Below are 18,244 nucleotides of genomic sequence, written 5' to 3'. Positions count from 1 at the left end.
CACTCTGTTGGTCATGGTAATGCATATCCTAAAAGAGCAAGGAAGGTCAATAGCTCCTTCTTCCAAGGACCACTTCTGCCACTGATAGGCTGGATCAGTATCTTCATCTGAGCAGTGGAGGGGCGTAGATGAGCAGGGACACACTCCTCAGACCTTCTGCCTCTGCCTCTGCCTACTCATTGGTAGAGGCACTAGCACACAGCAGTGGAGGAAGGCTGCTTCGCATCTCAGCTTCATCACTCATAGCACTGTATGCCTGGTTCCTCATTTCTTTTTTTTTTTTTTGAGATGGAGTTTTGCTCTGTTGCCCAGGCTAGAGTGCAGTGGTACAATCCCAGCTCACTACAACCTCTGCCTCCTAAGTTCAAGCAATTCTCCTGCCTTAGCCTCCCAAGCAGCTGGGATTACGTGTGCACACCACCACGCCCAGCTAAGTTTTGTATTTTTAGTAGAGGCAGGGTTTCACTATGTTGGCCACGCTGGTCTTGAACTCCTGACCTCAAGTGATCCACCCGCCTCGGCCTCCCAAAGTGTTGGTAATACAGGCATGAGCCACTGCACCCAGCCTGTTTCCTCAATTCTTAAATGAGAACTATACTACAATCTTAACAGGATTTTGGCAATTAAAATAAATTATGAACACGTGAAGACTGGCACTTAATAATCCCTTTATAAATGATGACTACTTGCTGTAATAATATTACTATTATTGCATATGCTTATATACAGTTATCAGCAATGAAATGATTGGAGGTAATGGTCTTTACCACCTGGTTCTTCTGGGCAAGTATTTTCTTTGCTGGGTGTGAGGACGTGATGGGTTAAGGAAGGACGACTAGAGCCTCATTTCTGGCTTATGTTTTATGGTTTTTAATTTCAGAGCTTTTGTCTTCTATCACAATGCCATTAATTGATGATAAATTTCCCTCTAAATAAGCACAACATATTAGCCACCAGCTGTCTTGCCCAAGGATCTAACTAGATCTTCATTGTAAAATTCCAAAGGATTTTTAAGAATTTAAACTGCAACCTGAATAACAGGTATTCTGAAGCCATGATTATACAAACTGGTTGTTCCTCTTAATTAAATTCAAGCTTTCAAAAAAAGTATTCTGAGTTTTTAAAGTCACAAAGTAATTAGCAATACATCTGAAAATGCAAACAAGTTAGAATATTATTGAAAGCCTTAAAAAGAGGCAAAAATAAAATAGGAATATAAATCAATAATGAAAATGTTATAGTTTATGTTACCAGGTAGATAGAGATTTGATTTCTAGATTTGCTATCTACCAGCTTGTTACTTTGAGTGAGCTGCTCACAAAATCTCTCTGAAGTTCAAAGTCTTATGTATAAAACTGATATGGTAATACTTATCTGCCAAGGGTCGTTTTTAACATTAAATGAGATAATGGATTTCAAAAATCCAGCAGAATAAACCTAGCACGTGAGTGAGCTCAGCAATGCCTAGTTCTCTACCTCTTTACCTACCAGATATGAAAATATGCTACTAAATAGCTATTATTTAAGAGGATAATAAAGAAACAGAAATAGGAATAGAGATTTAAGAAAATAAAACAAGCCTGGAAAGCTCTAAAATTATAATATCTAATGAATTAAAAATGTAATAATTAAAGAAGGATTTATTTAATAATGCCAAAAGGAGACATATGATTACCATTTACAACATGTATCCAAATCAACGCCAATGAAAGAGCTAAGCAGAAAAGAAAAATCAAATATAGGAAAATTAGTATAAAATAAAATACTTGAGGCTGTGAAATTTAAAAGTTACAAAATAATTTGCAAGTGAAAATATTTGAACTATAATTTTAAAATTTAATTAACTAAAATGTAACTAAAAAGTAAAGCATCAAACAAGGAAATGTTTGTGTCTGCCACTTAGGAAAATAGTAATTGTCAGTGTTTACAGATGCTGTGATTATGTAAACCATTCCTAATCACTTAGAGATATTAAAAGTGATTATATCATATGAATAGAATTAAGTTAAAAGTATAAACTTAGGTCAATCTTCTACATAACTACAATACCAAAATAGAAAATATTTGGGGAATAATATTCAGTCCTCAATAGGAGCAACAAGTAAAAGACAGAAAACATATAATCATTTTTTATAAAGGATGGTAACAAGTAGCATGAATATGAAGACCATTAAAACACTTCGTTGAGACAGTTTGGGTTTGAATAAATAAGTTACAATGCTATGTTTTTGGATGACCCATCTCAGAATTGCAAGTATGTCAGGCTTTTCAGAAGTATTTATAGATTTGATGCAGTCCCAGTCAAAACCCCTTGTCATTTAAAAAGATTTTTGACAAATATAATATTGGCAAAAATTTTCTAAATCAACAAGCATCATAAAGGTTACAGTGAATCAGACATTCTGCTACATTGTCACCAGCATAGTGAATCAGTACTTCCCTTGTGAAGGAAAATTTGTCAGGGAAGAGTAGTCACAAGGCTTTAGATTGTGCAGCCCGTATGTTCCCAAAATTATACTTTTGGGAGGTAATTCCAAGGACATCAAAGTGAATCATGAATTGCAATGCTTATTACAGAGTTTTTCATACACTTGGAAATACACAGACAACCAAAAGGAAAGTTACTAGTGAATGTGTTAAAGCATGCAGTGAACACTAAGCAGCTTCTAGAATCATGTTCTCAAAGAATGTTTAGTGACATTAGAAAGGACTCAGTACATAATATCACAAGAAAAGATACAAGATACAAAATTTTAAAGTGAAAAAATATAGCAAACAGAACTTTAAATCAGTCTGAGCCATGCGCATAGAAAAATGAAAGAAAAAAATAAATGAAAATGTCCAGCAGAAGTCAATATAAGTAAGCTATGCTTTCTAATTTTTTATTGTTTTACTTGTTTATAACATTTGTACAATGATAATGTATTACTCGATTATAAACAGAAAAAGAAAATTTAAATTTTTTCCTATTAAATAACCGTAAATAGTTGTCTTATGCAAGAGAAAATAAATTAGCAAACACATAAAATATTTCTTTTTTTTTTTCTAAAAAAAAAAAAAGAAAGAAAAAAAAGAATGAAGGAGAGGAAGAAAGAGAAAGAGGAAGAGGGAGAGAGAACGGGGGTGTTGCTTTATTGCCTGGGCTAGAATGCAGTCTAAAAATGCGTATGCCTATAATTTAGTTTGATAATAGAGACATGAAAAAAAAAATGAAGGAAGAAAATAACAAACAAGCAGCCAACCAATATTTCACTGAAACCTGTAAATAGATGTGATGTGGTACTGATAAGAGTGTATATTTTGTGTATTTAAAGTGGAGAGTTCTATAAATGTTAATTAAGTTTACTTGTTCTGGATCTGAGTTCAAATCCTAGATATCGTTGTTAATTTTCTGTCTCATTGATCTGTCTAATATTTATGTTGAAGACTCCCGCTATTATTGTGTGGGAGTCTAAGTCTCTTTATAAGTCTTATATATCTGGGTATTCCTGTACTGGGTGCGTATATATTTAGGATCTTTAGCTCTTCTTGTTGCATTGATCCTTTTATCATTATGTAATATCCTTCTTTGCTTCTTTTGATCTTTGTTGCTTTAAAGCAACTCCTGCTTTTTATTTATTTATTTATTTTTCTCTCCATTTGGCTGGTAAATCTTTCTCCATCCCTTTGTTTTGAGTCTTTGTGTATCCTTGCATGTGAGACAGGTCTGGATGCAGCATACCGATGGGTTTTGGCTTTTTTTGCCTGTCTGTGTCTTTGGATTGGGGGATTTAGTCGATTTAAATTTAGAATTAATAATAATATATGTGAGTTTAATACTGCCATTTAATATTAGCTGGCTGTTTTGCCTATTAGTTGATGTAAATTCTTGATTATGTTGATGCTTTTTACTTTTTGGTATTTTTTAGAAAGGCTGTTACTGGTTGTTCCTTTCTATGTGTAGTGGTTCTTTCAGAAGCTCTTGTAAAGCAGGCCTGGTGGTGATGAAATCTCTGAGTGCTTGCTTGTTCACAAAAGATTTTATTTTTCCTTCGCTTATGAAGCTTAGTTTGGCTGGATGTAGAATTCTGGGCTGAAAGTTCTTTTCTTTAAGGACGTTGAATATTGGCCCCCACTCTCTTCTAGCTTGTAGGGTTTCTGCTGAGAGATCTGCTGTGAGTCTGATAGGCTTCCTTTTAGGGGTAACCTGGCCTTTCTCTCTGGCTGCCCTCAGTATTTTCTCTTTCATTTCAACCCTGGTGAATCTGGCGATTATGTGCCTTGAGGTTGGTCTTCTTGAAGAATATCTTTGTGGTGTTCTCTGTATTACCTGGAGTTAAATATTGTCCTGCCTTGCTAGGTTGGGAAAGTTTTCCTGAATAATATCCTGAAGCATATTGTCCAGTTTGGATTGATTCTCTTCGTCACATTCAGGTACACCTATCAAGCGTAGTTAGGTCTTTTCACATAGTCCCATATTTTTTGGAGACTTTGCTCGTTCCTTTTTATCCTTTTTTCTCTAATCTTGTCTTCTCATTTTATTTCATTAAGTTGGTCTTCGACTTCTGATCTCTTTTCTTCTGCTTGATCGATTCGGTTGTTAAAATTTGTGCATACTTCGTGAAGTTCTCGTGTTGTGTTTTTCAGCTCCATTAATTCACTTATAATCCTCTCTAAATTGTGTTTTTTGTTAACATTTCGTCAAACCTTTTTTTAAAGTTCTTAGTTTCTTTGCATTGGGTTAGAACAAGTTTTTTTAATTCATAGAAGTTTCTTATCAACCACCTTTTGAAGCCTGCTTCTGTTAATGGAACACAGTCTTTCTCCATCAGGCCTTGTTCCGTTGCTGATGAGGAACTGTGATCCCCTGTAGAGGAAGAGGCGTTCTGATTTTGGGTATTCTCAGCCTTTTTAGGCTGTTTTCTTCCCTTCTTTATAGATTTATACATCTGTGGTCTTTATAATTACCGTCTTTATAATTGGGTTTCTGAGTGGACGTCCAACTTGTTGATTCCCAGCTAAAATCTGAGCAGCCCACTGCACCGGCCAAAACAGCGGCGTTATGATTGATGGTGCTTTTCTGACCCTGCACAAGAACTGCTGCACCAAGGCAGCAGGAAAACCGCCTTGCCAGCCACAAGAGTCGTGCTGGCGACCCATGGGGCTCCTCCGCTGGGAATCTCCTGGTGCGTGAGCAACAAAAATTCATCTGAAAGTGTGGCATCCTCTCGTTCTCTGCGCTTTCACTGGGAGCTACAATCCTGAGCTGCTAGTGATCAGCCAGCTTGGATCACTCTCAAAATATTTCAACAAATAGAAGTAAAATAAAATAATGGTGTATAACTATAGAGTTTATGACAAAATCTTAAAAACATCTACACATGTACATATATGTACCTAAAGTACTGCTGTAAAAATAGTGTACTCAGAAATTTCTAGTAGCATTGAAATTAGGAACATTGTATTTTATTATATCTTATTTTCTGGAGGCTGAGTGGGGAATCTGACCATCAAGTTAGTCTTGTTTTTCTAAGCAGATAGGTGTGATCTTAATGAATTTATATTGATTAAATAAACCCGTACAAGTAAATAAATATCATGCAATCACTTTTCCTTTCAATGAGATGACTCACACAACCTCCAATTCCAAGAGAGATCAAAGTGAGGAGTAATGCATTGTCATGGGGAGTATCACGGGAAATCAGGACACAGGATGATTTATAAACGAGGATGTTTTACTTAATGCGACTGCTTCAAAACAGACTCTGAGAGAGCATTTTTGCATGAATTCAGAATCCTATAGGTATAAAACATACCTGATATAGGTGGAACAGTGCTTGAATAAAGGCGAATAGTGAAATCTAGGAGTTTCTTATTCTTGATTTCTTATTCCATGAAGCTGTAGAGAAAATTTAAAAGATGAATTTAAGTGAAGCAATTGTACTATTATCTTCACAGACAAACATTTTAATGAAGTGAAATAATGCAGTGAGATGCTTCAAATTTTAAAATGTAAAGGCCCTGCAGTGAAGGGCCCTGTTTTGAGATCAGTGTTTTTCTTGGTTGATTTTGATGGCTTCTATCACAGACACACCTTGAGGAGTTTGTTCTTCAGCCATGTATATAGTCTTTTATCTTTATTTTTTCTGATTAAACAAATTCTTATGCCATGAAGTCAATTTTCTAACTTCTAGCATTGTAAATAGTTAATTCGAAAAATCCTACATTTAGGGGTTAAGCAACCACTAATTAGAAAAAAAAACTTTAGAATTTAAAAGCTTACTGTGTTTCAGAGTATCTGAAAATATTGTAAGGGCTGTGAAGATAGGAATTGTGTCTTGATACTTTGAGTGTTGTTGCAGCACCTCCCACTGTGTTTAGCATGTACTTTGAGTTAACTGTTTAGGGATAGAAAATTACATTTTGGTTTATGTATAGTGAGAAAGACTTCTGAAGATAATACCACTGCTAAGAATATACATGAATTTTAATGTAATTTAGTGAACGTTTAAGAAAACAAGCTCAGACTGCCTATGTGCATGGTCAGAAAAAATTTAAAAACAGCCCTTGGACCATCCTTCATTGTACACTCGTGATGATAATTTATTTAAAATAACATTTAATGACAAATTATGCCTGGGAAGTTTGATGAACAAATCCCAGCAGTGACTGACTTCTGTCTTTTTATTTGTATATCTTGATAAATGAGATATGAATTTTTAAAGTCTTGCTTCAAATATTTCTAATTACTTCATGCAGATAGCCAAGAAGACAGCTTCTACTAATGAAGATAATTAATAAATCATTCTAATTCAGAAAATTTGCAATAGCTAGATTAAGGAAAACGATGAAGCCATTAGCTCAAACTTGGAAAAAACATGGGTAAAATCTTAAGACATTTTTCTTGTGTTAAAACAGGTGTGTCTTCTGAAGCCATATGATTTATGCTTTTGTAGGTCCTATTGACATTAGGTCCGCCGATAATTCCTTTCTCAAAGTCAGACATTCATGAACCATAAAATCTAGTTTTTTGTTTCTGTATTTATAAATCATGGCTGTGTCTTTATTTTTCACTTTACATAAGAAGATATGTGGGAATTGAAATCTCATATTTGCAGCTATGTGTCTTTCCTTCCCTTTCTTTTTCTTCTACTTTTCCACTCTGAGTTCCTCAGTTGCCATTTCTTTAAAAATAGGAGATGTTTTTCCTGCTTTGATGAGAGGTTTCTCTCTGACAGTATTGGCGATGGGAGTCTATAGCAACATGCAAAGAGGGTGTGGATGAGGAGAGAGACTTCTTTATTTCACCAACTGGTGAGCGATTTCTCAAAGGTTCAGCCAAACCTTCCCCTGTTTTCTCATCTCACGAGTTATGCAAACGCTTTTCTCTGCCCTTTTCCGTTAGTGGTCAATAATGCTAGCTGCCGTGCCCTTCTGTCGGCCTCCTAATTCAGGGCAAGCTGTCCTCACTGTGGCGGGGAAGGGCTCTGGGGGCACAGCTGCTGAAAGGACGCCAGGGCACGTGGGTGCCAGTCGTCTCTATTACATTCCCCTATTTGAATGCACTTTCTGAAACCCTTAGTCAAATTCAGCACCATTCATGATCAGGGCAACAAAACCACATGTGAAATCCCTAATGTGGAATTTGCGATCATTCAAATAAATCCTTGATTAATAACTACCTATGCACGATGAATAAAGAGAATGCTAATGAATAATGAAAGCAGACAGGCAGGAAGCATTTTTAAACTCTGTGACTGAATAGTTTCCAGCATTTTAGCAACATTTGTTTATATGCCAGTAAATGTAGTGTTAATTATCAATCATTCTTATTTATGCATTAAAGCAGTTGTTAAATATATGTGGTATTCGAATTTCATTCTTGGAAAGCATTCTTTTTGCTTTTCCACCAATTTATATTGTTTTCCTTTGCATTTTGCCAAAGCCATTTATATCACTATGTATTTTTCATAGGCAGAATTGGGAAAGTATAAAGGTTTCAGATATAAAGACTTGCCAGATTAAATTATGATACAAATTTATTTGTACCATCTGAGCTCTAGAGTCAAGCACAGACCGGATTTGAGTCTCAGCTTCACCACCTACTAGTTGAATAAACTCCAACAAGTTACATAATCCATAAGCCCCTTTAGTTTCAGTTTCTTCTCAGTAAAATGATGATGGTTACCTCCTGGGATCATAGCCAGAGGTAAAGAAATCATAGGAGTTCAAAGTTATTAGTAGTTCTGTCATAACCATCATCCCATCTGCACAAGATCAGTTCTGACTCAGATGGGTGTGCTCCCACGAAAATGTGCTGTTTTCAGATGTGCCGTGGCCCTGGAAGGAGGAAGGCAGTGATGTTGCTTACGGGTGTCCACTCTTCAGTAGCTGTGGAGGTAGAAAGGCCCAACAGCTGCAGAGCAGGGTTCGAAGCAGCAGGGGAGTCAGGAAGGGTCTCTGGTGAATGGAGTGGCACCCATGCGCCCTGTCCTGTAGACCTGAGTTCATGGACAAGCTCACTCTCCCTTAGCTATAGTAAGAGCCCTCATAACTAGAACAGAGCTGTAAATTTGCTGACTGAAGGAAAGCAAGAAAGGAAATGTAAACAGCTGCTACCAGCATGACGGGGCACATTAAATAGGGAATTAATGTATTAGGTCAAAGTGAAGCACATTTCTTTTAAAAACCAGATTTCTGGAAGAAATTGGCACTGGACACATAAGCATTCTAATAAAAAGATATTCTTCTCAAAAAATTATGGGATAAAATCATTCTGTTATTTGACCTTTCCCCTTAAATAGTGATTTAGTATGTGCAAACTTGAATAAACATTGCATTAGAAGCTAGCGCAGTTTTTCTCACACAGCGATTTTCTTTTCTGAAGCTGGCATCTGTAATAAAAGAGAAATATGTTGAAGGGGCCCGTCTGCTCGAAGAGCTGTAATGGACACTCAGTTCTTCATAAGCTGGACTTCTTCACAGAAAGAAAAGTATGTGACTCTTGCTACTTTTACTATAGGAGAACTTCCATTTTTAGGTGTGTTGCTGTGAGCCTTACTAATACTCACTTTTATAAAATGAGGATTCTGGACTCAGACCTTGTAGCCACAGTGAGGTTGTGGGTGGGGGAGAAAATAGTTTTCTTTTTTTCTTTTTTCTTGCTCCTTTTGATTCCATTAGATGCCCAAACAGGAAGAGAAGGAAGAGAAAAAGCAATCAGGAATCATGCCTAATGCTGCAGACCGATGCTCTGGAAATGCTGAACATGCCCCATATATAAGCCAAGTAGAGTTGTATTTACGTAGGACATTAACCCATCAGAAAATACTCAAAGCCAAGAGAAAGTGGGTATTTGGAGAACGGGTCAAATGTACTTGGAATAAGTTGTTTATTTAGTTTTCTCCACCCTGCACTTTGAATTAAATACCCACATCCCCTCCTGGGATCTTTCCTAGAGCCCAGAGCTCCAGTTCTCATTCCCTGCCTGTCACAAAACTGATGATGGCACTTTGACCCATCAACGACACCTTTCTTGGGCCCAGACTACCAAATTTGAACAAAAAGCTTGGAAAAGAGGTTTTTGGAAAGAAGAAGGAATGTTAGAATAATATTCAAGCCAGGTATTAAATGAATATTTAAATGAATTCAGAAGAACCTTTGTAAGCTGTCAAAGTCTATGCTGTGAAAACTTCAAAATATTGTTATATCATAAGACATTTGGTGCATTACAAAGGATAAACAAGTTTTATGTTTTACTAATGCTTAGAAAAACCAAGAGCCTGATAATGTTTTCATATCCAATATTTATCAGTGCAGCATTGGGGAAAAGTTAAGTTTTATATCAGGTATGAAGTATGTTATATGTGAACTGTGTTATGTGCGCTGCACTTCCTCTGAAAAGATGAATATACATTCAAATGATAGCTGCACATCTTGATTTAACAAACGCGAGGTATTGGAGCAGGCTGCTTGCCTCAGGGGGGTTCAAAACGCAGCAGATCTCTGCTTGGTGCCAATGCATTCCGTTGCTGTTTCTTCATTTCTGTGTCTTTGCATCACTCTCTGTTAGGATGAGTTACTTCACGTTGCTGGGTTACGTGTTCCTGATCTGCATATTTGCCACACAGGGTTGTTGTGAAGATTAACTAAGATGATGGAGGCACAGTGCCTACTGCATGTTGCCTGGCACCTGGCAGGTCCGCAATAGTTTCAGCCGTTGCAAAGGGCACAGTGTGGGCACGCGGAGGGAGGCAGCACTGGTCAGCATGCCTGCTGTCTCCCAGCCTGGTGACTGCGAGACGCAGGGAAGCAATGGTAGCACAGACGGACGTGTAAACCGAAAAGGAAGGTGCTGAAAGGCAGCTGGGCACTTCCACCTGGCAGACACAGGAGAGGGGCACGGGGGGGGAGGGGCGGGCACGGGAGCTGGTGCTGCAGACTCTCCATCCAGAAGTGGCAGTGACGCCAAGCAGGCCCTGGCCTCTCCAGGCAGTGGCCCTCTCTGGCCGGCAACAGGCGGTCCGCTGGAGGGGAGGACAGCCACCGTTTCCACCTGACTGCTGAGGCTGTATGTTTGGATTGTTTTAATGTTGCTTCCTTTTTGTAATGAAATATATGGAATTTCTGTTATTCCCTGAAATCATAACAATAGTGAAATCAATATCTGGAAGGCTTTTTCACATTTCTCCTTGGCCAGGCTTTCATTTGTCACGCTCTCTTGAGAAATGCTTGCCTGCTGCATCTCAGGGGAGGCGAGGCCCACACCACAGTTGCATGAGGAAGCGAAAGGGGTGAGAAATGGAAGCCAAGCTTCTGCCTTGCTTAGACTTCTAAGACTTCTTAGACGCTCCCATTTACAAAATGGAGAAGACACCTCCTCTGCCTTGCAAAGACGGGGAATTATACTCGCGAGAGCGATATGAAAATCTTTAAGCATAAAAACGAAGCCAATGAAAGGCGTCATAATTAAATAGATATCGAAGGACGTAATGAAGTGGCATTCTGTGTCCAAGAGAAACCTCTAAGTCCTATTACACCCCCTTCATCTAGGCCCGCTGCCTGTAAATTTTCTTCACATAATTTAGATAATAGCATCTTCCTTTCTTCTTCACAGAGTATTTTGTCTTGGGGGTAAAGTTTTAAAACTCTCGAGACCTTATTTTACACATTGAAAGTAATTTTTTAAATTGCAAAAAAAGTTTTACCCCTTGCTATTATGAGATAATAGCATCATCAGTGAAATAAGATACAAATATGATATGAGTTACACACCATGTAGGCCTGGTAAAGAACTAGCAAAAGAAAATACTGCTGAAGTTCAGAGGAGAGGGAGATTACAACTAGCTGCTAGGAACAGAGAAATGGACAGGCCATTATCTGAGGGCAATTGTTGCTTATATGTGTGATTGTGTTAAGGGAATAACAGATTACTCTGCTTGGCTTCAGCAGAGAACGAAAGAAACCAAATAAAACAAAGTAGGAAATCCTTTCACAACACAATACCTGGCATACTAATAATATGACAAGTATAAAACAATTCTACACAGTTATTATGCTCATTGGAGGACTAATGGGGGAAACGTATCTCATTTAAGATCTCAAAGTGAGTGGCAGCAGAGGAAATCAGAACTCAGGGATCCTGACGGCAATCCCGGCTCTGAGTATTTCACAAAATCAAGCATTTCTACCTGTAAAATGAGCACAGAGTAGCCAAGGTGGACTTGTTACATCAAAGCTAATATTTCCATACAACAAACCATAACCTGTTTGCTAAGCAGTAATGCCATTATGCAATTAATATAAATCCGAATGAAAATGACTGTGATGATTATTTGTTAAAATTACACAGGAGAAATTATAGCATTTTAGATTCTCAGATTTCACTTCTAAAAGGCTTTAGGCCTGCAAAGATAAAGAAGTACATATGTTTTCATTCAAGACATAAATAAAAAACAGAAAGGAGAAAAACAATCAGTGATTTGATGACAACACAGATTTGCTTTAGAATTTACTACATAGGAAAAATCTTTGTAATTTTTTCTGGCAAAATAAATTGTATTTAATTAAAAATATGCTAGTAAATGCATGCACCTAGAGTAGCTGAATGATTACAATCTGAAAACAAAAGTACCATTCTGCAATAGTATATTACATATCTGATGGAAGTTCAAAATTTTAGTAGCTTCAAAATATTCTTTACACTGTGTAATTGGGTTTCTTTTTAGTTACAATACTCATGTAAATTACACTTTAACTTGCACATGCTGGATATAGTATGAGAGGGAATGCTGGGTCAAAATGAAGCAGCTGATTCTTTAATATCTCATTAGGCTAATGGGGTCAGGCCTGTCCTATGAAGGGTTGATTAATTAAGAAAGGGACGACATAAATTGTGGTGCAGTTTCAACAAATCCGAGCCAATCTGCAATACCCATGATGAAAAGAAAACCATTATTTCACAAAATACTTTTTAAAGAGTGAATTATTTTACCAAGTTGTATTAATATTTTAAAACTTGTATTTGATACCAGACATACTTTGTGTGAAATTGAGGACTATTGCCTATTTAGGGAAGCATTTAATAATTTATTTTTCTTTCTTTTTTTTTTTTTTTGATCAAATGAATCCCTGTCAAAGAATTTCTCTTCAAAAGATAGTGAGAATACATGTTTAATTTTGGACAGCTCTGATTCTACATAGAACCACATATGTGGTTCTACATAGATTGTGTGCATTTTCCTTGCATGATCTCTGTACTTAGAACTGCACGTGGACTGAACTATCACTTTTGCATTTTTTGAAACTTGTCACTCACCCTGAATAGAGGATTACTCTACAGAGCCCCATTACTAACCTCTGGGTCTTCCTCCAGTCACTAGATTTCTGTAAGGAGATACTGTATTTTGGTAAATATATAGCCTACCTACCAGTAAGGCAAAGTAACCTAGCAGAAATACAGTAATGTAAAGGCTTATTAAAAGGCTACCTTGGAAGAGCCAAATATTTATGCTACATACAGTGACTTTTAGAGAACAAGGGGTTCTGCCACAATTTTCGTCATTGTCAATGTGGACCCAAACATGATTTAGATGAAGTATTGAAAAGGTTACATTTTCCCACGCTTACCCCCTTCAAACACATTTAAGCTTTCTCCTGTTAAAAATGAAAGAAGAAAATGCTTTGATCCTCATCACATTTTTGTTCTTTACTGATAAAGGTACACAGTATGTCAATTGTAGCTAGCAGCTTATTGAATAAAATCTATGAAGAAAAAAATGCAAAACTACAGTTTCTTCCCTGAGATAGTCTTGGAGCTCTTTCAGGAGTTTCCAGTAGCACTAACTGTCTCCCATATTTCAAGGATTAAAAAAAAAAAATCCTCACTCTAAAAGTAAATGCCCAAATGCACCCACCCTTGAACAAGCTCCCCCCTCATTGAGAAGCCTGCTGTTTTCAGGTTGTGTCATATCCCCTGTGGATTTATGGTCATGCAGTCGGAAAAACAGGGATGTGTTTTTAGGTACCAATATAGGAAGAACCAGATGACTTTAGGGAATGATCCTCAAGGAATTACTTGGGGGAAAAGTACCTGGATTTACCCCTCTCAGTGTTCCCAGCCGTGGGATAGCATTGTTTGAAAACAGACAAAACAACACCAACTTCCTGGGACTGAAATCCTTTGTATGTGTTGTTGTTTGCAGTGCATGCCAAGACATTCATGAGCACCAGAGCCAAGCTGGCGAGCTAATTAAATATATATGTGTATGTGTTTAAAACAGCCTAATAAGGAGCGTTGGAAATCTTCAAGATGAGCGAATATCTTATAACTTCTTCCGCAGGTGCGAGGATAGCTACAAGCCATGGACTTTCTGTCCTGCTTCTTGTTTGTGGCTTTGTGAAGGGTGCTTTGCTTTAATCTAAAGTGCTGACTTTTTTCCAATATCACTTTCTCTTCTTAAAGCAAAGAGCAAATGGCCTGTAAAATCTACGGAGCGGACAGCAAAGTTGACCCTAAACTCCAAGCACCACCCTGCACCCACTGTACTTTAATTCACTACACAAGGAGCGCCTGCTTCGGAAGCATAAATGAAGAGGCTATCACACGCTTTGTTGATATTTTCTTTGGCAAAACACTGATCTTTTATTTTAAGAGAATTAGTGTGAAGTGATAGGACATTTTCTAATAGCAAGATCTATTTTTTTCCCTTTTCTTTCGGCGACTAAAGTCACTCACTGACTGCTCAAGGGTTGGCCCGAATGTCATCGGGATAGGGAATATTTACTATGGATACCACTGATTTCCTACTAAAGGACCCAGTATCTTCAGGAAGCAAACAGAGATCAAAAGGCTACAGAACAGAAACTATCATCAAACAAAACCCCCTTTCAGGGGCAAGAACAAACTATCAACACTGCAAGTCAACAAAAAGGACATGACCTTAAATCAGGAATGACAGGAGAATTTTTTTTTTTTTTTCCACTTTTTTCTTGGATTTTTCTTCTTTTCCTTGATTACAGTTCTTATTCAATGGTGGCAAGTGCTGGTTATGGCCAATCTCCGTCAATCCTAAGAGGTTTATAGAAATACATTTTGAGTGTTCTATATTTCAATGTATTTTAATTCATTTTGCAATTCCTGTATATGCAAACCTGACAAATTCTGTAAATTGCTTATAGTATCTGTGCTATAACTTCAAAGTAGATGTACTGCTACCCTCATGCAAGCTGATTTTTATCATTATATATATAAATATATACTTAAGAATATCTATGTGTTGGGCCACTGACCAACCTATTTTGACAAAGCATTTGTTTTTCCTTGATGATTCATATACTGCGTGGATTTTGTAACACATTGTTTCACTTCCACAGGTCTGACAGCTGCAGACGACCTTTGTTGTCCTCTGCTTCATTCTGGAAAGTGCATATTCAAAATTGTATTAGTCTGAATTAATTTTGTTATGTCTGTGCTAAGTTGGAATTTGCTATGTTCCTTTATACGTGGTGTTTACTGAAGTTTGAGAGTCTCTTGACTCTGAAGAATGTACACTCACTGGTTTTGACAGCTATTTCTGTATTATTATCATTATTACTCTTGTCAAAAAGAAATGTTGCTTCTAGAAAATTTGCCTTGGAGGTGAATGTGGGGAAGGTGAAGCACTCACCGTAATTCCCTAAATTCATGTTAGAGCATTTCTTGCTATGGCTAAAAATGCTGCTTCCTTTGACCTTTATGAATTTCCGTACCTTTGTCATTCTGTTCTTTGCTGCTAATTATATTTTAATGTCTCCTAATTAAAAATTAAAATTTGGTTGTTGGCTAAATATAATATGCAAAAGATGACGGCAGTTCCTCAACTAAAGAAGATTAATGTGTTCAGTTTTCACTGGTTAACTGAATTATAATTTTAAATATTCCATTCTTATTTTTGGCTTTATGATAATTCAGACTATTTTATTTTGAACCTGTTTTCTACTCTGGCAAAGAAAGATAGGCAGAACTATTAAAGTGTTCCATATACGTTATGGAATAGATAAGCCTGAGAGATAAATGACCTAAGTTTTCCTTCCAGAGAGATTCTTCCATTTTCTCTCATTACAAAACCCGAAGATCAGCCATATGGGGCCATCAGCTCCCAGCCTAAGGCCCTATAACCCGAAGCTTGAAGGCAATCAGTACCTCTGCTTTTCAAAGGTAAATGCATTCATTTTCTTTGATTCAGTTATAAGCAAGTGTATATTTTCATAATATTCTTGACATTACCCGAGGAATAATATTTCATGCTAAATCTTTTATTGCCATTTTTCTCATTCAATTGGTTTATTATTATTTCACTTTAATGAGAAAAATATAATAAAGGTTTTGATTGCACTATTTTATTAACCTAGAAATGTATTTTCTTTCAAAACGTAATACTTAAAAATACATAAAGTAATGGTAAGATAGACATCATCTATTAAGTTTATCTGAGCCTTAAAGATTGCATACATTAAAACATAAGTAAGTATACTGTTTTAAATTCAGTCAAGTTGGGAAAAATCGACCCGTGATGTACTTTTACTCAAAATTTTGGTCATGAGATTGGCCGTTTCTAAAGCAATACAGACTTGTACCTATATCAGCGATGTTTACCATGCTCATAATCAAAGATGTATGCTCGTTCGGGATGAGCTCACTAGGATCATTCTCTCAGTGTCCAAAATAATGAAGATTTATCTGTCACTGTGCCACCAAGAGTCCAACTCACTGGCCACTTTGAGAAAGAACATGGTGCACGATTTGCCTCATACTCAAGAAGTTAATATGGAACCTTAAAAATTGGAACAGAAACTAAAACAAATTAAGGAGCCCTTTCAGAGATTTTAACCTTACATTTTGTCTCTGGAACTATAACTTTGTAAATAAACATGACTATGAATATGAATAAAGATTTAAAAATAAGTTATCAGACATTCTCAACCTTGTTTCCAAGGTTATATAATGTTTATCATAAGAGAGAATCCTAAAATATTAAAATTGTTTACTTGAATTTAAGTTGAATGATTTTGTTCTTTCTTAAAGACTTAAAAATTGCTTGTAAATGAAAACACATGAGGATAAAATAAAAAAAGATAAAAATTATTTAAAACAGAAGCTGCTAATTGGGGTTTGTAAATAAGCTTTGTGGAGTTCATGAACCCACTGAAATTCTATGTATATTTCTGCATATCTGTTTTATGGAGATGGTCCTTCATAAGGCCAATCAATTCACTGATTCTAAGTGATTTGATTATAATTTGCTGGACTAAAAGAAGAATGTTTAGATGATTTTGAGCACCTAACAAGACCTGATAATTATAATTTTGAACTGGTTTGCCCTAAAGTTCTTGAATATAATTTAAGAAGGTATACATGTGGGTGCGTGTGGGGGCAGAACAAAGAAAACACATTTTTAAGTTCAGAAAAAAAAATGGTTGTCATTTGTTATAAACAGCCTGGACTAATGATATCAGATGATGTTGGTTGAATTTTCAGGACTAGTAATGGAATTTTGCAATGGATACGTAGATTCCATTCAAAGAAGTGGTTCTGTTATTTATCTTATATTTTTAAGTGAAAATATTAAACATAATTTAGTTTGTATATGAAAAAATAATTGTAGGAGGTAAGTTAACCTGTCTAAGATAAAATATAAAACTCTGATTATTGTATTTTGGAGTTAAGACTATGAAGCCAAAAAACATGTGTGCACATAATTTCAAATATAAGGCCCAGATAATTTTATTTTCAGGACTACTCACTAATTAAGGGAGCACTCAGTGTTTTAGGAGTGTGAAGACTTCAGGGCTTCAGCAACGAAATAGATAAGGCTCTTCCATAGATCTAGGGAGGGACAGACAGTAAACATTCAAAAGCAAGAACACGTAAGGTGTTGAGAAATTCAAAGAAAATCAGTAGGATGATATATAGGAGTGTGACTAGGAGGTCAGAGGAGGCTGCTCTGAGGAGGTGACATTTATGCAAATCTGAATAATAGTAAGCCAGGCAAGAGATCTGGGAGCATAGCCTTCCAGGGAGAGGGAAGAACTTGTGCAAAACCCCAGAGGCGAAGTCCATCTAGGCTTGCTCAAGGACGAGAAAGAGGACAAGAGCATTAAATGTGGAGAGAGTGGCAAGAGGCAGGGTTATCAGGCAAGGGCACCTCAGACAACTCCACGCCAAGGAAAGAGCGCAGGGCAGGGCAGGAGCGTGTGAAAATTCCAATGTGAACGACTGTTCCGAAGTCAGGACGGAGGCTCTCTCCCCAGCGTCACCTCTTCTGGTGTTTAATGAACTTGTTAGCAAGACTCCTAGGGGCGCAGCATTGAGTCTTCCACCCAGGCTGCCCCTTTGTATTGACATGACAGGGAGGCATGAGAGACTGTAATTTGACTTTCTAGTGCTAATTTACAACTGATCATTTTGCGGAGCAAAAGGAAAGAGTGAAAGATTAGGACCGCTTTGAGTGGAGGTGGCACTGAACTTGTTGCAATAACTCCAAATGCAATTTAAAATAAAAGCATGAGTATAGACATTGCAAGGACAGGTGGACAGAAAGAAGAGACTGACTCCTAGACAGGTTCTGGCAAAGCAGTGTAATTAAAAAGGCAAGGGAGGGAAGGGAGCTACCACCTGTACACACACACACACACACACACACACACACACACATTATCAGACATTCAAAAAATGAGATCTTACAATATAAATCCCAGAGGACCATGGATTACAGTGTTGTCAGGG

General features: G+C 37.0%; 1 protein-coding gene across 4 annotated transcripts in view; it reads left to right on the top strand.

Annotated features, from left to right (window-relative positions):
* VSTM2A (V-set and transmembrane domain containing 2A) overlaps nt 1–16,421 on the top strand; it is a 30,904-nt gene extending 14,483 nt beyond the window's left edge. Inside the window, exon 5 of one of the 4 annotated variants that reach the window (XM_032244186.1) lies at nt 13,943–16,421. In XM_032244186.1, coding sequence (XP_032100077.1) covers nt 13,943–14,031 — 89 coding nt within the window. In that variant the 3' untranslated portion in view covers nt 14,032–16,421. Of the gene's footprint in view, nt 1–13,682; nt 13,784–13,820 lie in introns of those variants that run through there. The other 3 variants (XM_032244187.1, XM_032244189.1, XM_032244188.1) reach the window with 3 other exon arrangements.
* The last annotated feature ends 1,823 nt before the right edge of the window (nt 16,422–18,244 follow it).

The sequence above is a fragment of the Sapajus apella genome, unplaced genomic scaffold (genome assembly GCF_009761245.1).
Source record: "Sapajus apella isolate SASKATOON/1434 unplaced genomic scaffold, GSC_monkey_1.0 scaffold54, whole genome shotgun sequence".
Lineage (NCBI taxonomy): Eukaryota > Metazoa > Chordata > Mammalia > Primates > Cebidae > Sapajus > Sapajus apella.
This window is presented reverse-complemented; position numbering and strand designations above follow the sequence as displayed.